Source organism: Hesperophylax consimilis, chromosome 15, assembly GCF_061612785.1.
Source record: "Hesperophylax consimilis isolate HC1 chromosome 15, BYU_Hcon_1.0, whole genome shotgun sequence".
Lineage (NCBI taxonomy): Eukaryota > Metazoa > Arthropoda > Insecta > Trichoptera > Limnephilidae > Hesperophylax > Hesperophylax consimilis.
In genome coordinates this window covers 12,322,369-12,347,288 of record NC_142850.1, presented here as the reverse complement: position 1 = coordinate 12,347,288, position 24,920 = coordinate 12,322,369, and the positions used below count along the sequence as shown (strand labels likewise).

At 33.2% G+C, this 24,920-nt stretch overlaps 1 protein-coding gene across 3 annotated transcripts in view; it reads left to right on the top strand.

The window, feature by feature from the left end:
- Nucleotides 1-18,277, top strand: part of LOC149417300 (uncharacterized) — a 28,327-nt gene extending 10,050 nt beyond the window's left edge. For all 3 annotated transcript variants that reach the window (XM_089640192.1, XM_089640194.1, XM_089640193.1), the window contains exons 3-10: nt 10,643-10,738; nt 12,520-12,873; nt 13,079-13,719; nt 13,881-14,202; nt 14,301-14,473; nt 14,798-14,989; nt 15,813-16,076; nt 17,125-18,277. In XM_089640192.1, coding sequence (XP_089496318.1) covers nt 10,643-10,738; nt 12,520-12,873; nt 13,079-13,719; nt 13,881-14,202; nt 14,301-14,473; nt 14,798-14,989; nt 15,813-16,076; nt 17,125-17,499 — 2,417 coding nt within the window. In that variant the 3' untranslated portion in view covers nt 17,500-18,277. The remainder of the gene's footprint in view (nt 1-10,642; nt 10,739-12,519; nt 12,874-13,078; nt 13,720-13,880; nt 14,203-14,300; nt 14,474-14,797; nt 14,990-15,812; nt 16,077-17,124) is intronic.
- The last annotated feature ends 6,643 nt before the right edge of the window (nt 18,278-24,920 follow it).

Genomic DNA, 24,920 nt, shown 5'->3' with positions numbered 1-24,920 from the left:
ATTAGGCGGACAAGGACCACCACAACACAGGCGTGTGCCTAGCATGGTGGTCAAAATAGCTGGTGGCTGTAATAAACAATGAATTGAATAAAGAAAAATTAAAATAAATACCATACAGGAAAATTGTTTATAAACAAACTAATTTTTATTAATTTTAATGATGTTTTTGAAAATGTAAAAGAAAAACTAAAAAACATGGTAGATGCTTGCGTACATAGAATAAAGAATAACACAAGAGATGCATTGTGACTGTATTTTCTCATCCAAATATTTGCCTAATCGTGGCATAAATTTAAAATACAACACTGTGTTTACAAAATTCAAATGGGATGGAGATCTATTACGTCAGGCGAGTGTAAGGGAGACAGAGCGTTGAGCTATTTGGCTAAATGGAAAATTTGTTTCCATTCGAATTTGTATGGAAGGACCTTCTAGTTTTCTTCTTTATTCTAAGCTTGTCCATGTTCAATTTCTTCATCCAGTAGTTTATCAAGTAGGTATAGCTGTAACACATGATTTTTCTGAATTATCATAATATGCATGATATTAACCACATACACAAAAGGGCTGTAGTCCAGGTCTCAAAATCTTAGGGAAGTAATGAAAAAAATAATAAAATTCAAACAAATTGTAGAAAGCACGTTGTGGTAGGGGAAGTTGACATAACTTGAATTACAATTTTTTTAAATTGTTGCTGTTGGTTCAGATCCAGACTAATCCGCATTGCGTACTTTGCAGCAAAAAGTCAAAAGGATGTATGACATGGTTTGTGACCGATAGTATATTCCTTTTTCCTTTTTTATAGATGCGCAAGTAATTTCTTGGCGCATGGAATATTTTTTTACTATTGGTGTATTTGAAACGGTAATAATAATATCAAAAACATTTTAAAGATCAACAAGACAAAAATAATTTATTTAGCTTTTAGTCGATAGGTATCACAATACACTTGGAAAAAATTAAAGGAAAATATCCCAAGATTCGGGAAACTAGAAGAAACAACTACCTCATAAATCTTTACGTTACTCCTTGTCTTTCGTAAATAAACATTGTACTGCATTATACAATATTAAAACAACTCTTTTCAATTTGTCATGACATAAAAAAAATTACCGAATTTGAGATTTGATGAATTTTGAGATGAGCCTACGTTTTGGACATTATCAGAGCAGATAGAAAGGAGGCATAAAAAAACACGGCACAATGCCCCAAAAATAAATCAAGATAATAGTTTTGGCCGTCAAAATCTCAAATCATATTCAAATATGAGATTGGGTATTATTTTAAATTTTCACGGCCAAAAGTATAATAGTGATTTGTTTTTGGGGTATTATGCCGTTTTGCGCTACCTCCTTCTTGCCAACGTTTCGGACAGCATTGCAGTGTCCATCATCAGGGCAGATGTGTAATTGGCTAAAAACGATTAAATTCACTATATTTGCTCTTATTTCAACAAAATAACAGATAAAACTTTGAATGCTCTGAGTTAGAATAAGCATTTGCATAACAAAGCGTGGTAATTGGCCTAATATCCAATAAATAACAGATAAAACTTTAAATTCTCTGAGTTAGAATAAGCATTTGCATAACAAAGCGTGGTAATTGGCCTAATATCCAATAAATAACAGAAAAAACTTTAAATGCTCTGAGTTAGAATAAGCATTTGCATAACAAAGCGTGGTAATTGGCCTAATATCCAATAAATAACAGATAAAACTTTAAATGCTCTGAGTTAGAATAAGCATTTGCAAAACAAAGCATGGTAATTGGCCTAGTATCCAATAAATAACAGATAAACTATAAATGCTACTTCGCAAAGGATATAAATCTGTTAGAGAGTACAGAGACATTTCACTAAAATACCAAGAACTCTGAAAGATCTACGATACGAAGATAGACTCAAGGAAATAAGATTACCAACCTTACAAGAAAGAAGAGAAAGGGGTGACTTGATCGAGACTTTCAAAATTTTATCTGGACATTACAGTTGCCCTAGCATCCAAGAAATCTTTACTACTAATAAAAATATAAATCTCCGTGGAAACTCAAAAAAAATTACCAAAACGCCTTTTGCATCTAATCCTAGAAAACACTTCCTTGCAAATAGAGTAGTGGATGCTTGGAACAAACTCCCACAACATGTCATCGATACAACAAATATAAATCAATTCAAAGCTCTATTGGATTCACATTTGGAGAGAAGAAAGGACTTAGTTCAAACTTAAAACAACTCAATTACTGTCAAACTTGTTGTGAAATCAGATATGAGCGCATCAGCAGAATGCTGCCTGCTCATTACATAATAATAATAATGCTCTGAGTTAGAATAAATATTTGCATACAAAAGCGTGGTAATTGGCCTAAAAAAAAAAGTTCGTCTTTATCACCAAAACAAGCATTTTATTATCAAAAAGTGACTCCTGCCCACCAACTGCCTCACCTCGCCTAGTCTTCTGCTCCAAACCTTCTGGTGTTACCTCATCAAGACCAGCCGGCCCGGCTCAGGAAAACCGCCAACGCCAGAAGCGAGCAGAGACGACAGCACACCCAGTGCCCAACATTCACTGAGCACCGGGTGCGGGAGGCAGTTTGGTCATAAATTTGTACCACTATCATCATCATCGGCCGTAAAGGAGCATTCTCATCGGTTGAAGACACGGTTTGGAACCGGCGCCCAAATTTACAGTCTTGTGCGGACTCCCGTTCAGTACAATTGGATTTTATTTATTTATTTTATTATCTTTTTTTTTTATTTGCATAAAAAAGCGTGGTAATTGGCCTAATATCCAATAAATAAATCAACTGGGTCAACTGTTGTACGTAAATGTACAAGCTAAGAAAGCTAGTAACCTAAAACTTCCAATAAGAAACAAAAAAAATTTCGAAAGCACTTAAAGCATATTTTCTTAACAGCTTTATTAACAAGTGACACAATCTTTGTTTGGAAAATTCTAACTTCAGTGAAATATTTTTCTATTACCTGTGTCAATTCTGTCTGTCTGTTTTAAAATCTATGTACACTCTTCATTGAACCTTTTAAATTCGTATACTTATGTAAAAATAATTTCTTTAATTGTACAATGTTATCTTTCCCGAAATGAGTTTTACTAAACTCAGTAGGAATAATGTATTATTGTTTTTATTTAGTAGTAGAGTATCATCAATTCTAATAAATAAAATCAAGTGTTAAATTAACTTAAAAGTAGTTTTTCTTCGATTGCACTCTATCGTTTTGAAGATTGTGAGATATTTTACCTAACTTATTAATTTTCTGGTGGATGATGCATCACACCTGTTATATTTCTTACATAACTTGAAAAATGATGTGCTGAATAATTCTTTGACCGGCGGAGGTAACGCATCGACCAGAAATAGAACATTTCATAACGCGTTTATCTTGACGTTCCGATGTAATAATTTGTTGAGACTTCCCTTGGCGCGTTGGCCGGTCTCTGACTAAAACTAATTTGCCTGTTAATATTCGCTTAGTAATTGATTATAGTTGTCATTAGAAATAAGATGTGACTAGAGGTGGCTTAAGGAATGATTATTATGATGTACAAAATACGTCAGATGGCAATGTTTTATAATTATTGTTAGACGATAGATTTAAACGAAGAAAGAAGATGTTGTGTTATGTTTCAGATCAGTTAATTCCTTATTTTATTTATAGTTTAAAACTAACTGAAATGTTAAAAGGAACTAAATTGGCTAACAGTGAAACATATGCTCACCGTGAACACGATGATATTTATACTCAAAATAAGAAAAAATCTTTTACCAAAATACTTTTCAAATAAAATTATGTACAATAATGTTTAATTAGTCCTTGTACAAGAACGAAATTAGGCTACCAAAAAAGGATAAAGCCAATACACACAATAGTTTAATTTACAAAGAAATACAATGTTATAATGCGTTGCCGGAAACAATAAAATCTGCACCAATTGATGCTTTCAAGCTGGATTGTAGAAGCCATATTAATAAAAATGAGATGTAATAAAGTTAAAAATGTTAACATGAATGAGTGTAATTAATAATAAATTAGACATTTGTAAACTTCGATGTACAAATGGCTAAATTAAAATAAATATTTTTTTGACTGCGACAGCAAAACTTTTAGGAACCACCACTTTATTTATGACTACAGTTAAATGAAAGAGTAGATATACATTAATTATAATAAAAAAAATGTTTTAAAGTAGAAAACTTCAAGGCACTAGTACAGGACAGGAAAATCCAAAAGACAAGTTTTTCACTTATGTTAATTTCAACGCCAACTTGATTACATGTGTATTTGATTAATTTAATCCAATGTTGACAAGCCGCTATATAAATATAATCGCTTTTTAAAAACTACGTTTATTTATTATTTTCACAACACCTTTCATCAACTTTGGATTTAAAATTAACTGACCAAATTAGTTTTCTTTGTAAGATGTTCTCTGCCTATAAAACCACAATTGATTTTTTTTTTACCTATCGATGGCCTCCATTTTCTCGTACACATATCTAAGAACCTTCGATGACTGTACAGTTGAAGTATCCTATAAAATCTCAATCGTAAACTAGCATGTAAAAACCTGCTACCTCGGGTTTTTTGAAAAAAAAAGCAGAGGGCGCCACTTGCGTTTAGAACAATCCCCAAACGTACAGTCATTAAGAAAATAATACTCAGATGAAAAACATTTTCATTACTACCTGAAGTAACTTTACTAATCCTCTGAAGGTATTTGGCATGCTTCAGCTGTCTGTGAGGAATTAGAGAATGCAAGTGAGATTTATGTCTGTATGTCGGGTGACAATGCGTACGGTCTTCAGGCCCAATGGTCGGTGCCCGGTGCCTGCTGCCAGGGGCCAAGTTTTCTTTTCTATTTAGTGCCAAGAAAAGACAGCTGATAAAATACTGTAGAGACGTACAAACTTTTCTGTGCAGGTTTCTGAAAGAAGAACCAAAGATTAAACAAATCTCAAAAGTATTATTTTTTGTATATATATGTTGTTGTTTTTTTTTATTACGAACACGCATATTATAATCCGTATAGTACTTTCGATTTCATCCTAATTTATTTTTGCTTCTGTATCTGAAGAGGTCGATAAACGAAAATCAGGGCACCCTATGACACGAGGCGCTATACCGAACTCAAGAAGCCAGTATCCATTAAAATGCTAATTTATAGATTTCACTGGTATAATGACCAACGACTATCTATTTATTACCTGTGTAGGTCTTGCCTTTTGTTACTTTAAAATTATGTCACTGACGTTGCATACTGAAAAAGGTTTGTTTGAGCAATAAATTTCAGACAAGAAGCTTTGCAAGCTTCTTGTCACCAGAGATCAACAGATTTCTGCTATAAAGGTCCAAGCTTAACGCTTTTGTTTATGCTCCAGTTCAATTTCAGAAAAAACATATTTTTACATCCGCAAACAATGCGTTTGAACAAATAACTTCATCAGTACACATAATATGTATTTCAACGTACAAATCGACGAGAAAACGTCCAAGTTGTGACTAGATTCATTGGTCTCGTAAGATCGATGTCAGACATTGTATAACTATAAATATGCCTAACCGTGTGATGTCGGTCTGGCTATGTGGTCATGCGGCTATGTTGTGTGACGGACAATGACATAATATACGTTCTAGGGCTTGAGTCACTTGGCAGTAGTTAGCATGTTTTAAATTTTACAGCTTTTATCAGCTGGCATTTTCATTTTGACAAACTGGTGTCAGCTTGTTGTAAGTGGCATTTGTATAATATTAAAACGAGCAAGAAAAAGTAAAACTATTTTAAGGTTATGAGCGAATTTAAATGCTGATAATAAAACACAGCTGACATGTTCCTAATTCTTCTTCCGGTACATTTTTCTTTACGCACATGCAAGTTGATAAGGTACCAGATACTTTTTTAATAGGAAGGGAAATTTTGAACTATAAATTTTCACGAAAACTTATGGAAGTATCATACCTAGCAATTTGTAGTGTTGTTACATTACTGGTAGACTTCAGATTTTTTTTTAAAGAAAGGGAGCAAACATTCCCGGGTTACAAATAAGCTGATAATATTTGAAATTTTTTTACTACCACCATAGTAAGCGGAAAACGTTGCTTGTGTTATGATGGAGGACTTAGCCAACCGAGGGATTGAACGTACGACGCCTGGGTGTAACCCAAACGCGATGCCAATTCAGCCACTGACTGTACAATTGCTGTCTTACGTCTTTCTTAGCTCTTCAGGCCTGTCAGACGGTAAGAGTATTTCCGCTTTGCAATAAAATCCAGTATTTCCAAATAAATGGAATATTACTGAACGTATCAGAAAAATAAAAACTCTATTTGGTAAAAAAGGTGATGAAATACGCTCCAATATTTTATTATTAGAAATAACCATTTTTCCAAAAACAATATTTTTTTGAAATATTAAAAATTTGAATGCAAACATAAAGAATAATTAAAATGGCTCACTTTACTTTTTTTATGCAACTAAAATTACCGATAGCGAAAAATACATGTAAAACACACTTATTTTACTAGAAAAATGTATTACAAAAGTTTGCCACTTCACCCTTTGTCGTTCCATATAAAAATAAATAATACAAAATTCACGATATCTGATATTTTTTTTTCAAATTGCTGTCGGTACCTTTGGTTTCACGTTTCATGATGGTGTACATTTTAATTGTAAATGTTGATAAACGTTACCCAGGACGTTTTTCAAAAACAAGTTGGGGATCTAGGAAAATTCGCGGCTTCCAATGTGCAATGTTTTGCTTCAATATATTAATTCTGACGAGAAAAGGAACGTATATCTACCTCAATAAACAACTTTACAAAAGATAAAAATACAAACATCAAATAAGTAATTTCTCAATCTAATATTAGAATTACGTAAACTATGTTATTTGTGTTAGGTGTATTGTGTCATTAACGGAACTCCTAAATGTTGACTTGAGGTAAATGGGGGTCGGCTCGTATGTATTCCCATATGAATCTTGTGGACCCCTAAATTTTTTTCTCGCTGACATGGACCCCCAGCAAGCCGATATCGACCCCTGGGGGTCCATATAGACCACTATGGGAACCTCTGGCCTATAGGGTTAAAGTCAATCTTCGAATGATCAAAATGTTACCACAATAATCCTGTAATAAGAAAATATATTTTTTTAAATACTTTATTAATATAATATTTGACCTATAGCCTTTTTTCCAAGTTGTTTGTAATACATGCTTAAGAACGATGGAAAACTTGTATTGTAACTTCCTGTAATGTCTATGGGAAAAATGGATTAATGTTTTATGACGTTTTTTAAAAAAATAATGAAGTTTAATTTGTGAACACCATTTTAATTTAAAGTTTTTCTTTTATATATTCAATAATACAATATTATATATTCAATATTGTTAAAAAGTTTATTTATAAACAAGTTCTGCTGTGTAATTATTATTACTATTGAAACCAATTTTAAACCTATCTGCAATTAATTTAAGCTCTCCCTTTCTGTGTTATCTAGTAATTCATTAAAACCCATTTTAAACCTATCTTCAATTAATTTAAGCTCTCCCTCTCTGTGTTATCTAGTAATTCATAAAAACCAATTTTAAACCTATTTGAAATTAATTTAAGCTCTCCTTTTATGTGTTACCCAGTAATTCATTAAAATCCATTTTAAACCTATCTGCAATTAATTTAAGTTCTCCCTTTATGTGTTATCTAGTAATTCATTAAAACCCATTTTAAACCTATCCTTAATTAATTTCAGCTCTCATTTTCTATAATGTTATTTAGTAATTCATTTAAACTTAATTTAAACCTATCTGTAATTCATTTAAGTTCTCCCCTTTTCTAATTTTGTCTAGTTCACTTTTTTTTAATTAGCAGAAATCTTATAATTAACACACAAACAACGGATCCGGGGGTAAAGTGCGCATTCTTCCCGAGGTGATTTTAGATGTTAGTACCTACAAGTAAAAAATCTTTTGTCCAAATTCCAACTTTTTAAGGATAAGGATTTTCAGGTAATAAAGATGAAATATTTACATGGAAAAATATTTTTGTATGAAAAAAAACAAGTAGGTATATCGATATTTTTAAAACTTGTACCATCTTACCGAATCTCTTCCTGAAATGAGTGCCTGTTTATTAAAAAAATAGTAAATTAAGCCAATTATTATAAATTTTTCATTTTTGATAGTAAACGATGTTAAGTGAAGTGTGACAATAAGTAAAAATTTTGGTTACAAAATATGTTGAGAGTGTGCTGGGAGGGTTGAGGGGAACATAGACAAAAGGACAAATGGAGTGTACGATCGAGTGATATAGTTTGAGTGCGATTGGTGCCGCGAAACTGCGACTCCTCTCTATTAGTTGGTGTTGCTGGAATAAACCTTACGCAACACACCCGAAGGACCAGTCCCAGAACTATGTTAATCGCAACGTAATATGGGACAATCAACTTTTAATGCATCCGCTAAGCTTGATATACAGTATTCCTCAATGTTTAAGCCTGGCTTCTGGAACATAAGATAAGCCCAGATTGGATTATAGGATAAAAAGGAACTCACCCGTCGCAGTTGGGGCCAGTCTGCTAGATTCTGGATGCATTCAATATAAGTTTCTATTTATTTATTTATGTATATATACGTCTAAAAAGGCTTTTACATAAAAGTGATATAGGATGCAGTGTACATAGGAGAATATCTGTATTATACAGGAGATACTGACAATAAATAGATCAATAGATTTTAATAGTAAATAGATCTTGATATACAATTATACAATTGTGATTACAAGTATAATGATAAAATATTAAGAAATAATTAACAGAAAAAAACTAAATATGAAGCAATATTAGTAAAACGTAAGAGTAACGTAAAGTAAAAAAGAAATTACGACAAAACTACATATAATACGAAACATTAAAACTAATTTACCAACGCTACTCTAATTTGTAGGATTCGAAAAAGCGTTGGTATGGATTATGCTTAATTCTGTAAATTAAATTAATTCCACAATAATTTATTTTACGGTTGTGGTTATGTTATACGTCAATCCTCCCTGTCTGAGGTACCTGCTATTTATATTATATTTAATAATCCGCGGTCTCCAGTAATTCAAACATCCATCCTTTTGGTCCGAGGTGTCAATTTACATCATATTTAATATTACGCGGTCTCCAGTACTTCAATTGCGAGGTGACAATTTACACCATCTGAGCACTGAGATGCACTGAGCACACCATGAGCACACTATCACCTTTATTAATATCTTGTAATAACAACTGATCATGGTGACATTTTGGGATAGGTACATTTGGTAGGTAGGACAATTGCGAGATTTGAGATTTCCTATCCACCAAGTCTTTGCGAACGCATACCCACCAATCCCATATATATTGCGTGTATAGCGATTATTTAATGAGTTTTCCTTTTACATCCTGTATAGTCGAGTTAAAAGTATCACTGTGATAATAATTTAAGTAAAATAAATTAGTAAAAGAGTTTTGTTTAAAGTTGGTCTTGCAATGAGGGAGATGAAAAGTAAGTGAATGTTGATGTTGCGATTTGAATATGGATTGATAGAATGTACGCGATTTTAAATAACAAAACTGAAACCGCTACATTTCTTCGGCAAGATAATGTGATATCAAAAATTTGCGCAACATCATTGCTAACACGAGATCGAAAAGAGCGGATGTTTAGGTACCAAAAAACTTTGCGCAACTTCATTGCTAACATGAGATCGAAAAGAGCGGAAGTGTAGGTACCAAAAAACGTTTTTATACGCTTTCATTTATTTTATTATTGTTATAACAGAACAAAAATCTTCTAGGCAGGTGACTTACTTGTTTGTATATGATAATGTTATTTCAATAAACGCCCGGGATGCCGGCAATTTAAAAAAATAAAAAAGTATCTTACCTAGTGAAGTTTATCCCTCCCCTGTCTGAAAATGTTCAAGTACAAACTGTAATGATTTATCTCATATCATATTCGACGTGAAATCTCTCTCTGCAGTGGCGGTCCGTGCTAAGATTGAAAAATAGGGCATTATGGATGTTGTTTTTTTCATATAAAAATTTTAAATTTTGAAAAAAAAAAACTTCTCAGCATATAGCTCACTTAAAAGTCACAGACCGCCCCGGTCTCTCTGACATATCTTTTAAGTTTATATTGTAATAATTCCTTTCAACTCACGTGTTAATTTTGTTATTTCTAGCTTTGATGTATTTCAGAGTTACAAAGCGATAATTCGTTTGTTCTCATTTCATTATGCTAGTAAAAGTTTTCCTCCTCTGAAGTGTATTTCAAGTTCCCGATGTTGAATTGTTCCTCTCTCTGATATGTTTTCAGGATCTCACGAAGATAAGTCGTCTCACTTCTTATCTGTGTTTAAATCTGTAACTCTTCAATGTCCTCACAGTTCACATTAAGACAACCCTCTCACCCCATGTCCAGTTTGGATTCATCCTTCAGTGATATCCCCTGTTGTCCAAGTTATTTTCTTCCTCTCTCTGATGTGTATTTTTGGTCCACACTGTGATAATACGTCTCTCCTCTTATACACGTTAGTTCTGCTTCTCTCTTTCATGTACTCCAGTATCTCACCAACAAAACAATAAACTGGCCATTTATTTCCAGGTGTGAGCGCAGACGAGGATATTCCTTCTGAATCACAATGTAGACCGTACATCGAAAAAGCACTCAAAGACTTAGAATCGGGGGATTCACATTCAGGTAATAATTAATATCATGTGTATTGTTACTCTATATTTTTAGATTTTTGTAAAGTACACCAATCTGTACCTACATAATGTAATCCATGCACGACCTACTAAAATTGTTCGTTGTTGTCTTTTTTTAATATGTTGTGATTGTTGATGTATGTTCTTCCAAAGCATGATGATCACTGATTTTCAATTGAGCCCTTGCCCAAAATAACGATATATCCAACAATATTCTTGTTTTGAGAAAAATTGAAAAAAAGACACCAGTTATGTTTCGTATCATTTTGAATTTAAAATACAATACAAATTCAAATTTTAATGGTTTAAAATGAAAAGCAATTAATTTATAATATTTATTACTAAAATACACGCTGATTAGTGGAAAAATGTTGTTTCTGAAAATTTCACAAACAACATCACACACAAAATATTTGTTTTTTGCTCTATTTCACTCAATAGTGCCTTACAAAAAACAATTAGCTCATCTAACACAAATGCCCAAAATGTGTGTCATATCATTGAAGTATGCAAATAATAACATGATTAAATCGAACGATTTACTTTTGAGATATTGTCGTTATATTAACTTACAACATTATAACATACCAAACATTACTCCATCAATAACTCAACATTAATCGTTTTTTTGGATACAACTTTAATCCGGGAAAGGACACAATCAATTGTTTATCTTTTTATACTCATATTGACATGAAAATAACGATTGAAATATGATTACATTTATCATATTATTTTTTGATAAGTATTCTATATTTAACCGTCCTTATATATGTATTTCACATTACTGATAATTTGACTACTATTTATATTGAATTTGTTAGAATGAGAACATTCCAATGAAATAACGTCATCTTGGCCTAGCTCACCTTTGATAATATAAGCGTAAAATATTGAGGACAGGTTGTTTCGGAGAATTTGAACCATTTATCGATTCCTTGAAAATCATAAAAAGGATTTTTTTGGAGGATATTTTTGGATCGCAATCTTTAGAAAATCGAACGATTTAAATTAGTTCTCGTCATTCAATTTGCAGAAATCCAGAAATTGATTCAAGTCTTGTTGAAATCCACGATGCCAGTAATCAATCAAAAATTAATGGTGAAAATTTATAAAAAATTTTGGTATAAACAAAATTCGACATGTTTACCATAGTTGAAAATCTATAATTGAAAGATGTAGACACTAAAACAAACCGTCTTATAATGGTTGCCAATTTTTCTTCCTATAATTTTGTTATTAATTATTGGTCTAGAACGGATTGGTCTATTGCAATTTGAATTAAATTGGTGTGTAAACCTAACAAATAATCTATTTTGTAACTTTTCACTTAGCTTCAGTTTTGTGACTGAGTGAATATGTCATAGACTAGCAATTCTGTTGAATAATTCGATTTTCCCATTGCAGCAAATCATATTTTTACTTCATGTACAAATTTTGTCTCTGTTTATAAATTTAAGTATGATATTAATTTTGAAGTAAAAATTTTTTTCCAATAGCCTTGATTAGAAAAGTACTTCGATTAATTTCAGAAAAAATATTATAATTCGTTAATTGAAACACTAAAAATGTATGAGATTTAGCTTTCCTTTATGTAAAAACGCCATCTCCTTTAAGAACAATCATGTCTACATCATCGCAATATATTCATAAACTCTACTCTCATAGGCATGTCATTATAAAATAAAATTGGTGTACACAAGGCTGGAGTGTTTCAATCCATAAGAAAGTTAGAAATTCTTCAAATGTAACATTGTATATTTATTATTCCAGCCGAATCAGATAGTAAAGAAGTCGAACAGGCAGATGGCGGTTCAGAAGAAGACAACAAAGGAGAAGCAGCCGACGAAGACAGCAGTGTGGAAATCTTAACAGAGGAACCTGCCGCCGGTGACTCCGCAGAAGTTGCAGATGAACCGTCAGTTGAAGTCGCCGACGAACCCTATGTTGATGAAGCCGAAGTGATCTCAGAAGATTCCAAGGAAAGCGCGGAAGACGTCCAAGGAGACGCTGAAGACGATTCTTCCTCATCCTCTTCCTCAGAGAGCAGCAAAGAAGAGGAAGGAGACGAGGAAGCGGATCAGGGAGACAACAACGCATCTGCTGAAGATACCCAAATCGATGATGGTGAGTTATAACTTGTTTTATTTTATGGAATATTGTGGCATAACATACTTTGCGACCGATTAAAATAATGACCACTATCTCATAGGAAAATATTATGTAGGTCAATCGTAAATTTTCATGTATGCATTCAGATACCTTCAACTAATATCGATTTTATTAAAATTACTTGATTAAAAATATTTGTAATTTTTTTCAACCAAAATAGTTGAAGATGCTTCTGCAGAGACGAAAGAAGATGATAGTGACGCAGATAATAAATCTGGCGAAAGCAGCGAGAAGTCTGATGAAGCAGAGGATGTAGAACAAGAGGACACCGGTAGAGGAAAGAGAGATACAGAACAAGCAGACTCCAAGGAAGATGATTCAGAAACCAAAGAAGAATCGTCAGAAGAAAAAACCGATGACTCCAACGAGGCAGACTCTAAAGAATCGGATGATTCTGGTGAGAAGGCAGATTCCGGTGAAAATATAGATTCCGATTCTTCAAAGGAAGAAGCTGACGCCGATTCCAAAGAAGAAGGAGATACAGCAGAAGATAATGATACAAAGGAAGATTCTTCCAAGGAAGATTCTTCCAAGGAAGACTCTTCCAAGGAAGATACTAAGGAAGATGATTCCGAGGAAGATGCAAAGGATGATTCTGATACTAAAGTAGAAAAAGTGAAAGAAGGTGAAGAAGATGTGGAAGAAAAGTCTGTCGAACAACAAGATGAGGCTGTTGAAGAGGTAGTAGAAAAAGAAGAGGCTGCAGAAGTTGAAGCCGAAGATTCTAAGAGTGATAAGGGATCTGAAACGGAAACTGATTCTGATGACTCAAATGAAATGCCAGAAGATGACCTTTTAATGGTAAGTGTACCTAGATTTTACGCTTGAATTTTAAAAAACAAGGTGCACTGAATACAGTAAAATAAAAATGTTTCAATGGCGATGAAATTTGTATGGTCGGTGGATATTAAAAATATGTACTGTTTTTATTTTTTGTTAAAGTTGTGTTTTTCAATTTAAAGGAAATCGACATTCCAGAGAATCTGAGGTCTCGTGAACACATTTCCCAATTGCTTCGTTTGGATGAAGAATCCACAGAAGGAGAGTTGACCATTGAGAAATCAGCCGACATTACTCTGCGTGAATTGAAGAGGCTTTACGATGGCGCCATCAAACCCTTGGAAATCCTCTACAAGTACCGCGACTTGAGTAACAGGCATTTCGGGGATCCAGAAATCTTCTCCAAGCCCTTGATACTGTTTATGGGACCGTGGAGTGGAGGAAAGTCTTCCTTGGTTAACTATTTAACCGATAATGAATTCACGGAATGGTCTCTCAGAACTGGTAAAGAAATTTCGTTTTTATTTGCATTTTTGAGAAATCGAGCATATTTGGAAACTGTCTTTGGTTTGAATTCAGTGAAGTTATTTTGATTTGAATAGGTGCTGAACCATCGCCAGCGTATTTCAATATTCTGATGCATGGACCGGAACCTCAAGTTCTTGACGGAACTCAGCTAGCAGCCGATTGGACTTTCTCTGGACTGCAGAAGTTCGGCCAGGGTTTGGAAGAACGCTTGAGAGGACTCAGGTTACCCAATAAATTACTGGAAAAGGTAGAAAATTTTATTTGTAATTTTTTATACTTAACTGAGACTACTATTTTTGTGGAACTTTCTTACCTATTTTGGAGTAAAGAGACAAGATCATGTTTAGTAGCACTTATTTTGCCGAGCCATTCCTCATTTCTTCAAATTATCTTCTTGTTTAATTTCGCTTCAAAAGTTCTTCTACCTATTTTGAGTTGAGGACAATACTATTCATAATAATACATACGACTCTTTGTTTTTTTTTTATTTAAGCTCATTGTCTTTCCGCAGTCTTATTTTAGTAACAACTAATCTTTTACTGTATTAAAATTCTCGATAAATCAATTCCAGGTAAACATTGTGGAGATCCCTGGAATCCTGGAAGTCCGCAAGCAAGTTTCCCGAGTGTTCCCCTTCAACGACGCCTGTCAGTGGTTTATTGACAGGGCTGATGTCATCTTCCTAGTGTACGACCCCTCTAAGCTGGACGTTGGACCAGAAACTGAAGCCATTCTCGATCAGCTTAAGGGCAGGGAGGCACAGGTAAAATAAACCTTATCATTACATTCTACAATTTAAAGAAAATAAATAGAAGAAAGAAATTATTCAAGAAGAGATTTCCGAAAACAAATGAATATAAGTTGAAAAGATTTGCTTCACCCTATTCACGATGCTATTGGACCGTAAAGTATTCTTGATAGGTAAATATGAATGAGAATAGAAAAGGGAAAATTTGTAGAGGAATACGATGAATTAGTGTTAGTGATGGCAGACTGAGAAAGTGTTGGATTGATCACGTCGGAGACGATTGAACCCAGTTGGACTGGAAATGAACCAACTATTTCGATTGTTTGCAGCACATAAGTGACATGTCCCAAAACATAAGGTTTACAAGAGAGCAAATTTAAGATTAAGTTTGTTAAAATTTTTAACTTTGCTTGTGTATTTTTATGAAATAAATGCATCTGATTTATTTATTTAAGATTGTTAATCGTCTTTATTTTTAAATAATGTAATTATACAAAAAAAAAATTATATCATGTCCAGAAATTTCATTATTGTGCGGTGATCTTGTTGAATTTATTTCACTATGTTAACTCGGTTATTTTATTAATTTGGACTAGTGATATTTGTGCACACTATATATAACTTTCTAAAGTCTAACTAACGGCATCAAAAATATTTTTTGGCAATTAATGGACATGTCACTGTGACACGTTATTGTGGAGACGTTATTGTGCTACAAAAACTAATTTAATACTACTAGACTGAAGTGACATGTGGAATGAAAATTATTGAGATTCCATTCAGACCAACAATTTTTTGATTGTCGTTTTACTAATTAATTAGATATTTCTAATTGCAGACAAGAATTATCCTCAATAAAGCCGACCAGGTTAAGCCTGAGGAGCTGATGCGTGTTCAGAGCGCGTTGATCTGGAACATCTCCCCGCTGATGAGTTCCGCTCAGCCTCCAGTGATGTACACCACCTCGCTGTGGTCCATGCCCTACGAAGTCGGGGCTCCTGCCCGCTTGCTGCACTCGCAGGAGAGGAGCTTCCTGCGTGACCTCAGGACGGCTATCGACAGGAGGGTGGAGAACAAGATTGCCAGCGCTCGTAGATTTGCAGTGAGTATCTGAGTAACTCGGACCGAGTTGATTTTGATTTCATGTGTAGAGAACTTCAAAACCCTAATGGAAAGAATTTCTTTGAAGACTAGCTTTGTGACTTTCTTGCAGATTGAGAGCTTTGAGATCTGATCTTTTACATAATTTTATAGAAGAGCAGTATCGAAATCGATCTGGCTTCCTAATATTTTTTGACATTCTAACATACCCGTTACTTTCTATTTCTTAAAATGCTTAATTTTTGTTGTTTTTTTGATGTATGATGGTTTTAATACAAAATATAAAATAATACAGCAAGTAAGTTAGGAACCTTTACATGGTAACCATTAATAATTTGCGAAAATTTACTTTAAAATTAATAAGGGCTTTGGTAATAAAAAAAAGACAAATCGTTAAAAGATTTTCATTATAAGTACTTACACAGAAGTAGTATAAATAGGTCGTCTCTAAGTGGCTTCATTACCCTTTGATAATGTCTTCGAAAAGCAAAACATCTATTACACGAAGTAATAACTATACAGCTGAATTTGCTTGAAAAAAATAAACGTTATTTAAAAAAAATATTATATAAAACAAACATAAAGCAATAAATTAAATTGGAGTCCAAAAATTTGATTTGATAACTAAATATACGTAGGAGGTATTAAAAATGTCCACACGACGACATCTACTGCCCTAGGTTGGCTACAGAAGAAAATTGAAGAATAATATTTGGATAATTTGTATAGCGCCGTTTTTGTGCAAAATCACCTCAAGGGCGCTGTACAAATATATCATACATTTCTACAATGATCTATGTTATTACCAACTATGTATGCAGATAATATACAGTACCATACTTACTCGTACCTTGTAGGTCACTTGAGATGAACACTGTGTTATTGTTTATTAGAGAAATGTACGCACGCACAGGACATAATTGGACTTTCCGGTATTTATTTTAATAATATATATATTTATGTTCTTTAATGAGCTTGTTTTGGAAAGGAAAATCAAATATTATGCTGGGCGGTAATGATACTAAACAATTTAAAAAATCTCTTTTTAGGTACGAGTAAGGAATCACGCCAAGATGGTCGACTGCTACCTGACCACCTACTACAACCACAAGACGATCTTCGGGAACAAGAAAGTGGTGGCAGAGGCTATCATCGAGCACCCTCAGAACTATCACATCTACGAGGGCCTCAGCACCCTCACCAACATTTCCCGCTACGACCTTCCCGATCCGGAAACCTATAGAGACTTCTTCCGGCTCAACCCTCTGTACGAATTCCAGCAACTGGCAGCCACCTGCACCTACTTCCGAGGATGCCCTATCAATAGACTCGACGTAGCCATCGCATACGACCTTCCAGAACTCGTCGGCAAATATAAGAAGATGGTAGAATCATCCACTCCGCAAGGAATGCCCAAGAGTTGATGAGATTTCGAAGAAACTATGAATAAACATTTTGTTATCGCAAAAAAAGAAACACCTCAAATTATTATTGTGAACAATGATAACAAAACAAATATGATTTGAAAACTTCAAACATGTTCGAAAAAAGTATTAAACCAATTCATTACACAGAAATATGTACAAATATTAATATTAATATTTGCACTCCATTCAGCACTCACAGCACAACGTCTAGTCAATAATGGTTGTTGTTAAAGCATAAAAAGAGAACGTTTAAGATGTATTTTGATAAGAAATCTAGACATCACATTATTATTCACAATAAAGTTATTTTTGTTATTTATTAAAATATATTTTACGTTGATTTAGTTACTTATTTTATCCAACAGCAATTTCACACTTCATCTTGCTAATTTAATTAGAACGCGGCAAAACATAATTACATTTCATATTTTGATACGAATAACATAAATTGGTCGAAGTAGCATCTTCTAGAAGAGAACATCAAACTCATCCCATTTCATCCCACTTTCTGCAGAATTTCATTTTATTTATATCTCTCACCACAAAGAAGCTTTTATTTATAACAATTTTTTTTAATTTATTTGCTTTTCATTTAACAGCATTTTTTGTATGAACCACTTATTGTTTACTAGTAGATAGTAAGCAACTGTTCCTCCACTAAATAAATCAGTGATTTTTTTTATGTATATTTGTTATGTAAATACCTTAAGTTTTACAGAAGGTTTATACGAACCTTTAATAATAAAAAAAAAATAAAACAAAAAAACAACAGAAATGCATTTGTTTCTACCTCCAAATATTATCCTATAATAACAAATTTAATCCTATAATATTTTCGCTTTCTGTGATGGTAGTAGAAGATTTTCAAGTATTGTCATGTTATTTGGAACCCGGAAATGTTTGTCTTTCTTTTTAAGAATAGAAAAAAAAGGTTTTATATTTTCATAATTTGAGGCTGAAGGAAAATGGGGGAGCGAAAGAAAAAAAGTTGGTGGAGATTGGGAAGTATTTGCGTATTAAAATCTGAAACTATACAGAGCTAACGAAATTTAAAACAGCGCAGCGTTTCATTTCGGGGTGGCAATCTCTTTCCAGGTGATACTTAGATTGCCTTACACTCTGGAATGAGGTACGCAAATAAGTTTTTTTTTTAATTCCTTATGACGGTTCAAAGCAACTAATTTACGATTTGTAGCGCGAGATGGAAGCAGAAAATTAATGGTTCGAAGCAAGGTTCAAGCACAAAATTTATGGTTTGGAGCAAGGTGGAAGCAGGAAATAAATGGTTCGAAGCTAGGTACAAGTAGTAAATTTATGTTTTGGAGCAAGGTGGAAGCAGACAATTAATGGTTCGAAGCAATGTACAAGCAGGAAATTTATGGTTTGAAGCAAGGTGGAAGCAGGCAATTAATGGTTCGAAGCAATGTACAATCAGGAAATTTATGGTTTGAAGCTAGGTACAAGTAGTAAATTTATGGTTTGGAGCAAGGTGGAAGCAGACAATTAATGGTTCGAAGCAATGTACAAGCAGGAAATTTATGGTTTGGAGTAAGGTGGAAGCAGGCAATTAAGGATTCGAAGCAATGTACAAGCAGGAAATTTATGGTTTGAAGCAAGGTGGAAGCAGGCAATTAATGATTCGAAGCAATGTACAAGCAGGAAATTTATGGTTTGAAGCAAGGTGGAAGCAGGCAATTAATGGTTCGAAGCAATGTACAATCAGGAAATGTATGGTTTGAAGCTAGGTACAAGCATGAAATTTACGGTTTGGAGAAAGGTGTTGACAGAAAATTGAAGGTCCAGCATGGATTCGAGAATCTCAGAAATTTTTACAAATGTTTAAATATTGTTAAAAATTGTGAAATCGTTTTTAGAATTGGAAATAGTTTCAAGTATCTGCATTTAATGTGTTCTTTTGGGAGACCCTTCTTGAACTTTTACAAAAATTGTGATAGTTCCAATGGCTCGTCAGTCATAACAATAAATAAAATAATATAAGTAGTGAAGAAATCATATTCAACTCGTCAAAATATGTACTTCTAACGTGATAGTGTTTGTTACCTGTTAATAAGAACTTACATGAGAAGAAAATAATAAGAAATTAATCACGAAAGCCCTTTGGTAAAAACATATAAATCCTTGCATTTTAATTAATGGGAAAATCCTCGCTTTGTGACGATACAAAAGTGGAAAAAGTTTTTGTGAAATTTTCGAAGTTTCTTTAGCTCTCGAGTTTTCAATAATAAACTTATTTGCAAAGATTACTACGGAAACTTTCCGATTTAAATTTTCCGTTGAACTAAAGACTCTCAAACTTCGACCAACTTTCCTGTCTGAAAAGAAACCGTATTATAAGATATTTAAAACATATTTCAACAAAGCGGGTGGGCAAGTATATCGACAAACACAATATGTTTGATAATATTTTTTTCAATCAAAATCACTGGATCGTGAACGTATCGTGTATCAAGCGGAGATTTAATGAAATTACTTATAGGAGGATCTAGTAAATAAACGATTGATTCAGTGTCCTGGCCTAGGTTCAGGTGGATTTGTCTTAACTCCTGATTGCCAGTATCGGGGAGGGGGTTTAAAATGTTTAATGCTTATTGCTAAGGATGCGTTTTAAATGAAGCGATTTATTATTAAAAAGATTAAATTTACTCAACACCCCCAAATTCAGTGACCACAATTGGGTTCAGTATAAAAATGAGCTCTTAGAAGCTGATGACTTTAATTTACAGTTATTAGAGGCGATATTTCAAAAATTACTGCACATTTTTATTGATGATCGGCAGATTTTAGTAGAAATCGGCAGACTTTCAAAATTTTTATTAAATTTCCGGAATTTCGGTAGATTTTATATGTATATTTGTACATTTTATCTGAAATCGGTAGATTTACCTAAATTTCTATATAAATGGCTTCACATATCAAGAGTTCGGGTAAGGCGGTCGTACGAGCATGCGCCCCAGTGTGGCGATTAAATAAATATTGCCAGCTCCTAAAATGAAATTACGATTAGTTCCTACACCAATAAACGATTAATTGTTGTCTTTGGGATAGGCGAAAACTGCCAATGATGAAGTTGGATTAGCAAAAATTGAAAGGGTAAAATAAAAATGACCTATGTAGATAGATATCTTAAAAAAGTTAATTGTTGTAAATATTTTTTTATTTATTTAGGCATTTACTTTATATTTTGTTTGTCTGTTGATTTTGTAGAGCATTTATATTTGAACTCGACCGTTTGGAATTTCATCCGTCTGTAAATTTGTTTGTGCGTTCCGCTTCCATTTACAAAAATCTGATGCATCCACCGTATTACTGAAGCAAGCCTAACTTTGACTGGGTGATTAACTTTGACAATGGTTTTGTAAAGATTCTCTTTTCACCTGTGAAATCGTAGTGTTTATTTGAACTTTTTTATTTTCATATTTTAAATATTATGGTACCTACCTACCTGAAAAAATAGTGAAGTTTCTTTGAAAAATTGTATAAAAAGGAACTCCAGTGAAAAATATTATGGCTTAAAAATATATATTCACATATCTCAACAAACGATTCTGAATATATGTTTTATTAATTCTATTACACGTAACAATGAATATATTTCTTGAAAACCCCTTGCTTAGTTGACATCATTGCATCGGTTGTTTCTAGTGCCATGCCGCCAGTCTTCGAAACGCCCTGCTTTGTTGACATCAGGGGTGGTTCGTCTACGAAGGTCTTTTGGTTAAAGATCTCTTAAAATATAGTGCAATAGTATAATAAAAAGATTTAACGAACTACCCGATAAGTCATTTATTTTTAATATTTGTTCATATTCGCACGGTAATAGCGAGTTCCAGTGCCATCTAGCGACCAAATGAGAAGCTGCTGTATGTACAGGGTGGGTCACTTCAAGTTTTATCCCAAAGCTATCTTCTTTCTTTCTCTTTGCCAGACAAAGGAGGTAAACACTATCATGTCTGACTATGTCTGAAACTGTATTAGTATCATACAAAATTTATTTTCAAGGGCTTTTCAGACATGACTGCGGTGAGATAGAGATATCTAAGACCTAAGATTAAGAGGAAGCTACAAGCCAAAAATATGTATATTATTGGTATACCTTATATTGTAGGTAATAAGCGTTAAAATCGCTTGACAAACGGAGTCTAGAAACGTTAGATTTCAAGCAAAAAACTGGTTTTTATTTATTTTGTAAATAATTTTATAAGAAAGCAAAACAGTTAATCAAGTGAAACTGTCACAGATAATCTCAGCTATAATAATATATTTTTAAAAGTTTTTTCCTTTACGCGTTCATACTGAAATTATTGAAAATTTAAATTTATAAATATAAATTTCATATTGAAAAAAATTTTTTTTAGTAGATTACATTTATATTTTTTATTGAGTAATTTTTTTATTTTATTTGTATTCTACTCAAGCGAAACGATAAGAAAACCTTCAATTTATCTAAAGCATATTTTTTAGTATCTATAATGTACACCAATTCGTTATAAAAGTTAGTCAAAATAATGATTTAGCATAAAGCTTCGCCTTAAGAGGGAGATGTGAAATAATGTCAGTCGTAAGTTTTTTGTGTTATAAATCATAGCCACCTTGAACTTGAAATTATGTTAATCCATTGTTGACGTAATTTGCATGAAATAATTTAAAATTTTAAATTCTGTGGATATCATATCCAAAAAAATTGCAACCAATTCATTGAATCATGACAAATGTATTAATATAAAGTGACAATTAGTTTATCTTACAAGATAGAAAATAAAGAGGTTAAAAAGAAAAGTTATCATTTTTATCAGTGCATTTGCGGGTGAAATAAAATGAAAGTATAGGAGGTACTTTAGCTTTTATTATTTACTTGATAAACAATTGATTGAGCTTGGAGTTAATGGAAATTAAAATTAAAACTTTTAAAAGGAAAAATTAGTAATATTCGGAGATAAATAATCTTAAATTAGACAAAATTGTACTACCGGCTTCAAAATAGGTGGGTACCGACAAATTAATTTCACATATTGGCGTTTTTATAATATTCATTACGCATGTATAAACATTACATATTCATTTTTTTCCAATTGACCTTCCACTTTACAATTACTTCTGAACCCCTGGAGCCTCCTCTGCCTCCATCTCCCCATATTTTCCACATATTCTGCTGACAGTATGCTACATTAGCGCCTACTGGCGGCGCGAGTTGTGTGGCTTAGTTTCCTTTCACCTAATTTAATGCTAAACATTAAATTAGTTATAAAGACATTTTTTAACAATATTTCTGAAAATACAAATAAGAAAACGCAGAACACAGAAGCGCACACCAAGTACTAAATAAATTCAATTTTCCACCATTTAAAGGAATATCAACGTCAACATGTTACACCAGCGCCTCCAGCGGCAAGTGTTACTGATCCTGCTAGGATTTTATTAGAGTTGTGCGTATTATTGATATTACACGGTATTTGAGTTTACAGGGTATTTGAGGTGTACATCTTTAATACACTTTAACAAATAACAAATAGCCACTTGACATCACCCGCCTTACTTGTGTTGAAATAAAAATATTACTCCGTCGATCGGTGATAAATGGTTAATTTTGTCCCAAGAGTCCCGAATGTGTCAAAACGCGGAATTTTAGAATGAATTTTAGAATTGCCCTCCAACAAAAAATAGCACTTGACATGAGAATATATTACGCATCAGACTTCATCACAGTACATTTGCTTACATTATACGGTGCTCTGAAATATCTAATAATCTAAATAATAAGGTGCACATTTACTTTCTTATTTCAGCAAAGATCGAAAGTCTAACCCAAGCCAAACAAAAAAGAAACATCCAAACAATGGTAAATTGAGACAAAACATGACAAGGGAGAGAGAAAGTAAACAAAATTCAATATAATAAGAACATGCAAATATTTACCTTGTTTTCAGGGATGGGTTTTAGGAATGTCAAAAATATTAGTAATAGATATAGTAAAATATCTAAAACTGCTACACATTGGTCGCCATTGTGATAAATCCGTTTACATCTACAGCAACTAGCTTAGAATAATATTTAAATAAATTGCTGTTTTATACAAATTATGCTACATTTTCAGATCTCTCAGATCTATCCTTAACCTAAAAACATGAAAATGTGTCTACTTTGCACTCTTTCAAGCAATTGCTACACATGGGATTGTGGGATTGGGAGGTTGTGCATCTTCAATTCTCCGACCCTTGATTTTAACTGAAAAACTATTGCTAAGGATAATTTTCAAATGTCACCCGTCACACCCATCAGAGCCACTTTTCAAAAAAAATTGTAATCCTAGATATTCGTCAATTATACATTTAGACTCTTCTTATATACATATGGAAAAAAAATATCATCAAAAAAACACAAAAAAATATTCATACGCGTTACTCGTCAGACCTAAAATGTGTAATTCATCCAAAAAAAACAGCATTTTCCCAGCGACAATTTTCCTATATTGCTCCCAAGATATTCAATTCACTCAATATAGATACCAGAAAATCGGAAACTAAACATCTTTATATAAAAAATATTCAGTATTGGCTATTGGTAAAGGGAAGGAACTATTGCAAAGAATGTCTCGTGTCTTTAAATTAATTAACTGCTCTTTTATTCCATTTTATTAATATGTTTTCATATTATTTTTATATATTTTTTTCTCTCTCTTATTTCTGTACATACTAACTTCTTAACATTGTAATCTAAAGAAATATGGCTACCATAATACGGGCTTGTGCCTAGTATGGTGGCTGTAGAAACAAAGAACTGTTACCATTTAAATTTTTATGAATAAAGAAACACAAAAAAAAATACTTACCTCTTCAGTAGTATATTCTCTCTCCACTCTGCCTTCTCACCAATTCTTGTCGCTTGGGTGGGGACGAGGGAGGTGAATTTTACTATAAACAACTATTAATTATGTGTATCGATTTTAATTAGGTTTGTCAAGTTTTAATACTAAATCTAAATTATACTTAGATCTACTTTAATCTATAACTTAAATAGTTGTCATATCGTTCGGGGTTGCTTCTCCATTGTTCATATCGTTATTGTTCACTGTAACTACCCTGTTGTCACTGAGTTAGTTCTATGCGTTGGCCTTAGGAAGGCCGAAGACCTAGGTGGCAGCTTCTGCAGTTCTGCAATGTCTGATACCCGACTTTCTTCGTCTCACGCCCAGCACTACGTCGTCGGGCGGTGGAAAACATATCTTGCAAATAACTTCCTCGAAACCGACTGTAAATTCTTTATCCACCGCATAGCATCGCCTGGAACGCATGATTCACCACCACTTCTGTCTCGGTCTCGTCTCTAGAAAGATGATAGTTTTCACGTCCGAGATCTGCCGCTGAGTTTGCCACGAATCTACAGGGATAAAAACAGAGTTT